General features: G+C 32.9%; 1 protein-coding gene across 1 annotated transcript; it reads right to left on the bottom strand.

Annotated features, from left to right (window-relative positions):
* Positions 1-2,363: 2,363 nt before the first annotated feature.
* LOC115982241 (chaperone protein dnaJ C76, chloroplastic-like) lies at positions 2,364-11,761 on the bottom strand. Its single transcript, XM_031104783.1, has 4 exons — positions 11,230-11,761; positions 3,887-4,143; positions 3,331-3,514; positions 2,364-3,136 (listed from the first exon to the last, which is right to left on the bottom strand). Exons 1-4 carry the CDS (start codon positions 11,587-11,589, stop codon positions 2,504-2,506), a joined length of 1,434 nt encoding a protein of 477 aa, XP_030960643.1. The 5' UTR covers positions 11,590-11,761; the 3' UTR covers positions 2,364-2,503.
* Between the last annotated feature and the right edge of the window lie 314 nt (positions 11,762-12,075).

Raw genomic sequence — 12,075 nt, 5'->3', positions numbered from 1 at the left:
CCCAACGTAGGTCTGTCTCTAGTCCCAATGCTTAATTTGCTGATGATTTTGTGGGGATGAGCCTTAGCTAGCTGTTTAAAATAGACGAAATCCAGAAAATCTTTGTTGCAGCCTGGATGATTATGATTTGGAATTCTAGAAATGATCTAGTATGGGATAGAAAAGAAGAAGAGGGCTTACCATTAACAATCATACAATTTTGGAGAGAGAATCAGAGAGGCGACCAGCACAAAGCTCTACTTGGAGTCCCCCTCCCTCATCTTCTTAGACTTACAAGATTAACATTGTAGCAGCAGAAGGGGCTCTACAAGCCTTGCATTTTGCAATCGACTTGGGCTTACAAGATGTCACTTTTGAAGGCGATTGTGCTGCATATATTATTTACTGTACTTCAACAAACTAAATCAAGTTTAGCTATTTTTGGAACATTACAACTACAAGATTTAGAATGGTCATTTTCAATTTCACCAATGGTGTTAGTAAGAGCATCCACAGCAGTGAAATTACTTTATCTATTTTACCTATACACATACTGCAGCAGCAGATCTATTTTAACTTTCAACATAATAAAATAATATAAACATCATAATAAAATAATATAACCACTACAATAAAATAATATAACCAACCACAATCACCTCTACCATCAGCCACACCCACACGCACCCACAACCACCACCAACACCACCACCACTACCACCAACACCACCACCAGTCCACAGCAGGCAAAAAAAAAAAAAAAAAACCCAAATCTCCAATCTTTTTCCTCAACCCAGACCAAACAAAATCACCAATCATAAACAAAATAAAAAATCACCAATCACAAACAAGCATAACGTCAGCGAGCTGGGTCAGCAGAAGGGGTGGGTCGGCGAGCTCCATAGGTTTTGCCAGTCAGGTACCCAATATCCACGAGCAAGCACAACCACGAGCAAGCACTCCAATCAGCAGCGTGGGTCTGAGGCTGATCGGCAACAACACCCACACCCACCACCACGAAACCCACCCGAGCCACCCACTAATGCCTACAAACCCAGCCACAGCCCACCGATACCGACGAACCCAGCCACCCACCAACGCCGATCTACCCATACAACCACAACCACCACCACCACCACCACCACCACCACCACCACACCACAGCCCACAGCAGGAAAAAAAAAAAAAACAAACAAACAAAAAAAAGACAAAACAAAACAAAAAACAAAAAAACAAAACAAAAAACAAAAAAAAAACACAACAACAACAACCAAGTAAGGGCAAGATGGTTGGTGGCATGGATCGGCGGCGGGGTCTGCAACGAGAGCCGGTGGCATGGGTCAACAACGTGGGGGTGGGCTGGCAGCGATGAGAGGAAGTTGAGAGAGAGCTAAGAGAGTTGAGAGAGAGAGAGAGAGAGAGAGAGAGAGAGAGAGAGAGAGGTGAGAGTTAAGAGATGATCAGAATTGAGAGAGAGGTAATATTTTAATCGAGGGCAAGGAATAAAAAAATAAAATAAAAAAATTTCTTTTAGCTCTAAGCTACAGTGCACATCTATGGATAGATGTGCACTATAGCAATGGAGCTAAAAAAAATAGATTTAGCTCCACTGCTGGAGCATCATTTTGGTGTTTGAGGAGGTAAAATATAGCAATATAGCTACACTGCTGCAAATGCTCTAACCATGCTTCTCATGTACTAGCCAAAGAGGCTCTCTTAAGACATTCTGTTGGAATATGGGTGGCGGACTGTCCTCCATTTCTTTTTCTTTTACCATCCTTACATTCTGATAATTTTTTTTTTTTTTTTTATTCTCATTCTGATAAATTTTAATCTTTAAAACTGCTATCGTTTTCATAAAATTTAAAAAATATAATATAATAAAAAACTTTAACAAATTAAATGTATACATGCATGGTATTACGTATTTAAGATCTTATTTCACCAAATATTCGATGATATTTAACTTTAAATGATACAATACTATACATTTTTTATATTTGTGAAAACTAAATTTTCACAAAGAATCATGACCTCTATCAATTTTGTAAGAAGTAAAAAATTTTACACACACAATAAAAATAAAATTAAAATAAAAAAATAAAAAAGACAATTAACTAGGGGAGTAATTTTACTTTACCTTTTATTCAACCACCCTTACCCACAATGGTGGAAATTTTATCAACTTCATTTAGAATTTTATATCATTTTTTTAAAGATTCATGAATATTGACTGCCTAGAAATTAATTGAGAGACAAAAATACATACTGGTGTATAGCAAATGCAAATCTTTCCTTTGTTTCTATTATTGACTAGCATAGGTTGTTCCTTTTCTCATCAAAAATAAAAATGAGAGGATTGTTTAGATGGAACATTGATTGAATTAGTGTCATGGCTTGTTGAATACTATGTGAGAACTGATCTCCAAATAATTTTCAGTACGTAGATATCATATAGTTTAATTAAGTTCTTTTGTATACAAATGGATTTACGTTTACCTTCTAAATCGTTTGAGTTCTTTCCCTATAACCTTCGTCTACTTTGAATGACTTCCACAAGTTCAATTATTACAATCCCAATGATGTACCAAGTAATCCCTGCTAACATAACCTGTGACCAAGAGCTGTTAACGATGTCCAAAGCCAAAGAGCCACCTATATGTTGTTTTAATCCACCAACAGTCCCTTCTCCAACTTGTAACCAAACTATAACTGAAGCAATTGTTGCTGTTATCATTGGAAGTACTCCCCATATTACGGGTTTCTTCTGATTGTCATCATCTACTCTATAGTTTTTATCCTTGTATTCTTTAGTAGGTGAAGAGGATTTTTGGGTAGTTGAGGCATTATAGCTGACGACTTGAGTTGAAGCTGGAAGAGCATGGATTGATGGAATCCAATAATCCTCGTGATATAAATAGTTCGATGAGATTCGACCAATCGTTCCTCCTGCTCGCTTTCTGGCAGCTACTGCTTCTCGAAGCTTGTCCATGCTTGGCTCACTAGATTTATTATGTGAAACGTATGTCAGATTATTTTGTGACGACACAGGTGTGGATCCCCCTCCTGCAATAGGTGATTGCCAGTATAACCAATTTGAGATTGATCTAATTGCTTGAATTGCTGACATTCTAGCTTCTCTTTGGAGGTCTGTTTCCTGAAGGACACACAGAAAAGCATTTTAATTGATTGAATAGTAAAATTATATTTATATATGGACCTAGTAGCTAGCATATATATATGCCATAATTTTAGTTTGTAAATAAATTTCCTTGTTACATTCTGGGAGATAGAAATGGCCTGTAGCCATTGCCCATTAATAATTAATTAGTACGTGGAAAGGAAACTAACCTTGGGGTGTCGTGTAGAAGCTTTTTCCATTGCATCCTCAAATCTGGTCTGGAATTTTTTGACATCTACAAAGATATTTGAGACTCGCGCTCCTGCTGCATTACCCATGCCCACTCTTACATTGCCGCGTGGTTGCTTCGACATTAAGAATTCTAGAGCTGCTAGGTTTGACCTCTCCACAATCCTATATATATTAGCCATTATTATTTTTTTTTTTTAAGATATTAATATTATTCTAAATATAGAAGTACACACATATATATTAATAAAGAAATTCGAATTCCTTTCTTTTCTAACTATAATCTTAATATGTACTAATATTCATCAATCACTATTAATTACAACATATACTTCTTCATCATGTATTAATTACTTCTATCTCACTCTAAAAATCATTATTAATTAATTAAGTTGGTGGAGATTATTATTTAGCCATGATATCATTAATTATCAATATAATGAATGAAAATAGATACTCCTCAAGGCTCAAGTATAAGTTAAAGATCATAACACTTGAGCAAATGAGCTAGGTAGCTGGAGTAAAATATATACTCACGAGATGCAATCAACTGGACATGCTCCTATGGCCTCTTGGATCTTGTGTTCAGAATCAGCCCACTGTGCAACAACCCTGGCTCTTCCATAAGCCGATTCAATAGCAAATGTCTTTTCAGCAAATAAGGCACATTTCAAGCAGCCTACGCACTTGACTTCATCAACAAATACTGCTCTTTGTTCGTTTTCTGATCCAAACCATGCTGAGTATATAGGTTTGCCTGTGTAACCTCTAAGTTCTGCAATTTTGGCTTGCTCCTGCACCATTCCTTTTCAAAGTCAAAAGGAATTCTTAATCATATAATTACCTAAGCATCCACACTATTGTAGACATTTAGACTAGATATACATGCTTTAAGAGTTACTGAAAGTTTCAACATGAATGAGAAATTACACACTGTTTATAGTTTCCAAGATTGTTACATTTGAACTTTTGGTGCTTTTGGCCTATGTTTTGTACAGAAATAGGGAAATGTCTAGGACTCCAGCCACCATTTGTGCTTCAACCTGGTATCTTCCAAAATTACTTCGACTTGCCGTTTCTAAAAGTCAATGTTGTTTCTCATAGATGGAGAATTGGAACATAGAGAAGATTACAAGGTTCAATTTCTCTCTCTCTCTCTCTCTCCAAAAACAACTCTGATCACTCTTTTCCCAAGCTATTTTCATTTTCAACACTTCAAGGAGGGTACTTGGTATGTTATATATATATATATATATATATATATAAAGTCTTTAGATAAAAATTAGATACAGTAATTTATGTACAATATGTTACAGTCCTCAATTAAATAACACTTAGTTATTTTAAATTTAATTATTCTTAGAAAATATTACATCATTCCCAATATAGCCAAATGTTTGAATTCAATTGCAGATCTTAATGTATTGCACCTAATTTATTGTATCTAGTTTTTACCCTTATAGTTTGGGAAAAGTTATGGTTCACAATAATTGTTTTAAATTTGACTATATATTCTCATAAAAAATAGGTTTAAATTTGATTCTTTCTAGTGCATCTTCCATTCCAAGAATAAAAATTGGTGTTTTCACATACATATCCATACCCCAAAAAAAAATTTTAAAACTGATTTTTTGTTTTTCGTGTAAATTTTCCACCAAATTTGGTTTTAACTTAAGTCTTGACAAACCATGCCTTTTGAATGGAGTTATGGTGTACCTTTGTATTAAATCCTCATTTCCCTCTCCCTTGTATGTGTGTGTTTGTTTCTAAAAAAAAAACCTTAAGTCTTGACAAACTTAACCTATAATAGAACTAATTCAATTTTAAACTATTTTTATTTTTTATTAACATTGATACAAAAAGTAGACGAGATCTATGGTTTGTCAAGATCCTTGAATATTTTGAAGCAATGACAAATTTATGAGCCAAAAATAAAAAGACAAACGCCTTGACCACCAAACTTTTGGGTCAAAGGTAAAATTGATTTTATAGACGCATTAGAATTTTTTTTTTTTTTTTTTTTTTTTAAGCGAAGCTCATGTGTAACCAAACTAAATATATAACAAAAGCATATTTTGGATTTTGGTTCTCACCATTTAAGGATAATTTCATTTTGATTCTAGAAAAATTAAGGCAAAAACTCTATTTCGGTCCCTACATTTTGAGGTCACAGTCAATTTAGTCCTTACATTTTGATAACAGTCAATTTGTTCCCTATTATTTTTAACTTATAGTCAATTTGGTCTTTATCGTCAACTCACTAATGGAAAATGCTTATGTGACTAACAGTGTACATAGTTGGTACACTTCACGCCTACGTGGCTTATAAAATATTGTTAATATTTTTTAATAAACATTAAAAAATTCCACACAAGCATTAAAATTAAAAACAAAACAAAAAATTATTTATGTATTTAAAAGATAGAAAAACAAAAATGAAAGATCAATCCCAAATTTTCTTACAATTTCTTGCTAACCAAACACAAAAACAAAAAACTCAAACTGAGATTTAGACTTGATCTGAACGAACTCAACAATTAACAGTCACTCTTGTATGTTTTGCTCAAACAAATACACAACCAATCAACTTTAACACTAAAACAAATTAAATTTATAAATCTCAGACACGAAAATCAACCAGCAACCAAATCAAATTTACCAAAAACAAAAGCAATTTTGAACAAAGCCATATCTATCCAATTGTTAGGATTAGTGACCTTAAATCATATTGTATGATGCTATGTATGACATTATGTATGACTTAATATTGTGATTAATAAAGTTGTTTTATTATTATCTAAAATAATGGTAATATGAATATCTGGACATTATCATATAGCCCATGAGATGCATAGTATGTGATTTAGTCACAGAAGATATAAATCACAACTTCTTTGTAAACTCAGAATTTTAGTTTGTAGTCAGTGATGAAATTGGGCATTTCATCTGCAAAGACTATAACATATCCACTAAGATAATTTGTCTTGATCATAGAAGCAGAAACTTCTAGTTGATATGTTAATATGTTTTAAGAGTTAAGACATATTGAACTAAACCGCTGTGAGATTTATTATTCTCTTAACAACTGTCAAATTAATAATAAATCTCACGACTTCTATCTACATGAACTCTTAATCCTGAGAGAATAATGGATCTGATCATGAAGTGTAGGTTACTTTGATATATCAAGAGTGAAATCTAAAGTCATGATCAAAACATCAGTATGTTGAGCAGCCACATTTAGCATTAATGGAATATATATTCTCAAGATGGAATTCATAATCTCTTAACAGATATGTAAAATATTCTCTTGAGATAAGTTTAATGGGTTTGGTTATTCAGAATATTAGGTCTAACTAATTTAGTAAGGAGTTACTAAAGTATATATTTATGAAATTGGATTTCATAAATATATGATGAATAACTTAAAGGATTAAACTGGGTACTCAAGGATTAAGATGTAATAATCTTCAAAGTGGCAGTCTATATTCATGACTTTGTATTACTACGAATATTATATGAAGGGGTTGCATGTATAATAAAGTCTTGAGATATAATTTATTAATAAGGCCTAGAGTGTAATTATATTTATATAGTGGTATTAAATATAATTAATAGTAACTTTGGATTTGTCAAGAGTTGACAGAAAAGCCTAAGGCTCGTTGGAGCTAGTGTCTTATTTATTCCCTTTTTGGTCCCACTCCAAGCCATATACTAAAGCCCAAATTGGAATGGCTCAAAAGACTAGCCCAATTAGATAATCAGTTATAAGGAGAGAAACATACAGAATTTTGTGATTGAATGAAATGGTTTGTATGTAAGTGTAGGACACTCTCTGATTCTCCCTTAAGCACACACATATAAACTGATTGAGAGACCACACTTCTTGGTTAGGCACAAGTGGAATCGGAGTGAAGATTAAAGTGTTCCCAAGTACTTCTAATCTTTGGTTTTGAATTTCACCGCTTCAAGGTACACTCTTTTGTTCTTATATTTTGAAATTTACATAGTACATGTTATCAATTGCAAATGAAGTAAATCTGTCATTTTTCCACTGCGTATGTCTTGTATGCGATACAAACATGTATTATTCCAACACCGACTAGGTTCGTCTTTACCTAGGGAAAGAAAGTTTGTCTTCTTCTTTGTTAGGCATAAGCACAGATGGCTTCCCTCCAACGTAACTCTCTCAAACCCTTTGTAATAGCTATATATTCTAAAACAGACATCGCACCGCTATTGGGTTCAAATCTTTGACTTGCTTGGTGAGCTCCGGACCATGTAGAGATAGAGATTGAGAGGGTGAAAAACAAAGAAGGGAAGAGAGTGAGTAAGGATTTTGGCAATGGAGGCCAATTTGTGCTGAAGCATTAGAGGGTTCAATTATGGATTATAGAGTGAGAGCTTTGGGTTTGCAAGTGAGGAAGAGAGATTAGTGAGATAAAGAAAGAGAAATAGATGGTGAAAGGAGGAAGACAAGACCTTTGGGTTTGCTGTTTGTTCAAATTTGGGTTTGAGTTTTGTGTTTGGTTGACAAGAAAGTACAAGAAAATCTGAAAATGATCCTTCAGTTTTGTTTTTCTATCTTTTTAATTTAGAAAAAAAAATTTTCATTTTTGATTTTTTTTTTCAATTCAATCACTTACATGTCATTTTTTTAATAATATTTTATAAGCCATGTAGGCATGAAGTGTGCCAACTATGCATACTATTAGCCACATAAGCATTTTTCGTTAGTGAACTAACAGAAGGGATCAAATTGACTGTAAGTTGAAAATAATAAGGACCAAATTGACTGCTACCAAAATATAGAGACCAAATTGACTATGACCCTAAATTGGAGGGACCGAAATGGTGTTTTCGTCAAAAATTAATTGTCTAAATTTAAACTAATTTTTTGGATACGTCCTATTGTTATCCTTGCTATGCCATCATCTAACTCACATAAATTACTAATGTACCTTTTCAGGTCAAATTTATTTTGATTCTCAAAAAAAAATTAAATGTGTGAATTCAGTCTTTGACACATTTTATTGTTATCCTTGTCATTATCTGATTCATTGAAATTACTATTGTAATTAACAAATGCTTACATATCACTCAATTACAATAAAAATATTTAACTGGCTTAAATGGACACACTATCCAATGACTTGAAAGTAATTTGTTTGGCCTTATTTTTTTAGATTTTTAGAACTCAACAAAATTATAAATATGTTGTTTTATGTGTCGTAACAACCATGTTTGATGGAGATGAAAAAGGGGAAAATTTGAAAACAAAATAAAAGATGGACAAAATTGGGAAAATTTTGAAAATATAGAGACAAAAATGAAACGAACAAAACTTAAAGTTTGTACTATGTTTTTGAACCAATAACCTACCATATCAATTTGAAAATTATATGGTAAATTACATTAACTAACCTCAAGGTTTTAAAAAATGTCACGGAAGTTTGGTTAGTACCTATTTTATCTGAAATTACTTTGGAAGTTTAATTTGAAAAAATAATTACAGTTTTTAGTGGGACGCGGTTACAAGTAAGAGGAATCTTACCACTACCCTGGCCTATCCCAATATACCAACTTATAGTTGAACCTTCGCTTACCCAATTGAACTTGATCTTGTAGCAGAATTATTTCCTTTATTGCATAAATCTCCAATCTGTGACTAACTCGTTTACACAAATCTCAATACATGACTAACTTCAGCAACTTGATTCATTGTTGTTGGCTGCAAAGTTCTTCACTTCATAAATGATGAATATCATGAAGCACTTGGTTACAAAACTCTAAGGCGCACAAATGTAATAGCTTCTCATAGAGTGTATATGTTCTAGGTCTCTGTTTCCATGTATACTTTATAAGCCTTATATATGACTAGGGTTGTAAGAAGAGAAACTCTAATCATTCAAGTCATCATGGGCCAAATTCAGATTTGATATTTCTAAAATCGTAGATCTCAGTAAATCAAGCTTGTGTCGAGCTTCTCCATTAATCTTCGATAGCAACATCTGTCGAGTTAGTGTTGAGATTTAATGAAACAGTTTTTCTTCACTTGTTTTTTGGATCAACCTTCATGTCTTTAATGATACCACTTGATATGTTTGAACAACATACTACTTGATACATTAAATCCAACTTAGATCTACCCAATTACAAGTAAATTGCGTTTTGTCAAAAGATTAGTCAATTACATAGAAAATATGACCTTAACAATTACAATCCTCATAGAACAAATTACATGACTTTATTATAGCCAACCTTCTTTCTGTTTTACTCTCTCTCTCCCTTTCTTTGCCGTTTCTATTAATTTGTTTTCACAAACCGTTCGCCCTTAAGCCTCAAAGCATCTTTTACATGATTTTTTCGTTCATAGTAATTTTTGTTTTTCATTTTTTTTTCTTTAATATTCTATGTTTGGGTATCTTTTTCATATTTTTAATTCCATTGTCCATGTGTTTGTGTAATATTTTATTAAGAACCAAATTTCTAGACACCATATTTGATTATAGAGTTTTTACGGATTGAATAAATCATAAAAGAAAGTTAAAAGTATTAACCCATGGTGAACTACCTTTCATCTCAAAAGTTACGGTAAATTAAATTGACTTGAAAATATGGGATTTTTTTCAAAATAACCATTTTTCTAACAATTTCGTTAGTTAACAATGTTTTCAAACTATTTAATTTAGAAAACTAACATCTCAAGTCTATTAGACTCAAGTTCACTATAGCAACTCGAGTTTTATGGACTCAAGTTCAATGTTTCCTTAACTTCAACAAACCGAAGAAAACCCAAAGACCAAAGAAGAAAATGAAGGAACATACAAAACTTCAACAAACCCAAAGACCAGAGAAGAAAGCAAAGGAACATCAACAAACCCACAGACTAGAGAAGAAAATGAAGCCTTCGTCGCCGCTACTGGAGCCTTCGTTGCTGCCACTGGAGCCTTTGCCGTCATGGTTTGATCTTCATTGTTTGGAAACGATCTTTGTTGTTTGGGTTTGATCTTCATGGTTTGATCTTCCTAGAGCTTTTGTTGTTTCTTCTTCGTTGTTATTTTCGTAGGTTTGATCTTCATAGTTCATGGGTTTGATTTACGTGGTTTGTGGGTTGTTTGGGTTTGATCTTCCCAGAGTCTTTGTTGTTTCTTCTTTGTTGTGATTCTATTGTTTCTTCTTCGTGGATTTGATGTCTTTAGGGAACTCAAGCCTTTAAGACTTGAGTTCAGCTTTGCTAGCACATAGAAGTCGAGTTGCTACAGTGAACTCGAGTCTAGGAGAGACAAGATGCTAGTTTTCTAAATAGTTTAGAAACGTTGCTAACTAATGAAATTGTTAGCAAAATGGTGTCATTTTGCAAAAAAAATCCTGAAATTCTTTCCTCTTAAAAGTAACCCACGTTTTTACCAAATAAAACAAAATCAACACCATGTTAATAGGCTTGAAAATCTTTCGAAATGGTTGGTTACACATAATGACAGATCTTGATGGCATATAATCAAGTATAACAAATAGTCATATTAAACAAAACTAAATTGACTCTAAAAATAATAATAAAAAACTAGATTAAGCTAATGAAGTAAACCTTGCAATGATATATATTACAAAGAAACTATGGATGGTAATTTTTAAAAATAATTTATTTGGAATTAACAAATAAAAAAATAAAAAATAAAAATAATAATAAAGCAAAACAAAAGTCTTCAAACTAAAGGAGCCATATTTTAGTGAATCGCTATAATTAATAATCTCATGCTAGATTATAATCAATGATATTATTATTTGTTGTTGTTGTTGTTGTTGTTAGTTTGGATAAAATGACAAAAACAAAAGTTCAAACCTTATCATAAAAGCTGAACATAATTTACCACACAAACCTTATCATAAGCTGAACGTAAGTTAGGATCAGAGAGGATGGAGTAAACTTCATTGAGTATGATAGCCATATCATGTCCTGCTGGCCCAGCAATGTCAGGGTGGCACCGCTTCTGCAGCGTCCGATACGCCAGTTTTATCTGCGACTGATGAGAAGAGCTATCTACGCCAAGAAGATCATAGAGATCAAAGTCCATGATTGAACTTGAAGAGGAAGCAGCAGCAGCAGCTTTGCATGTCATTGAATTTCCGTACAGCTTTCTAGCAGTTGCATTGAACGGACTGATTTTTTTTTGGGTTAATTTCTTTGTTGCGATTGAAGGAGTACTGACAGCGAACAGAGGAAGGCATGCCGTAGACATTTTTTTTTTTTTTTTTTTTTTACTCCTCTTCCTCTTCCTCGAAGAATATAATAATAAAATAATAATATAGAGATTTCTGATTTAAGAACATGAGATGATGGAATGGGAGATATTTTTGAGATACAATTGAAGGATTGACAAAAGATATTATTTATATTGACAAAAGAACTCCTCCTCCTCCTCAAAAAAAAAAAAAAAGATATTTGAATATATTGACAAAAAGATATTTGTGTTCCCACTTAAAAAGATCCAGTGTCAGCTGTAAAATTGCTAAAGATGGTCCTTTTTTTTTTTTTTTCCTACCCCCAAAAATTTAAAATAAATAAACAAAGTTGGAGCATTGTTTGGGCGACTGCCCACCATTTCTCACAAACAGTCATCATTTGACATGCACTACGCATGCCTATATAGTATATTCTTTCTAAGTCAAAATTTTTATTATAGTTTTTTCCCTTTTCCTTCTTATCATTTACTTTTTATGAACAT

This window comes from Quercus lobata, chromosome 3 (genome assembly GCF_001633185.2).
Source record: "Quercus lobata isolate SW786 chromosome 3, ValleyOak3.0 Primary Assembly, whole genome shotgun sequence".
Classification (NCBI taxonomy): domain Eukaryota; kingdom Viridiplantae; phylum Streptophyta; class Magnoliopsida; order Fagales; family Fagaceae; genus Quercus; species Quercus lobata.
This window is presented reverse-complemented; position numbering and strand designations above follow the sequence as displayed.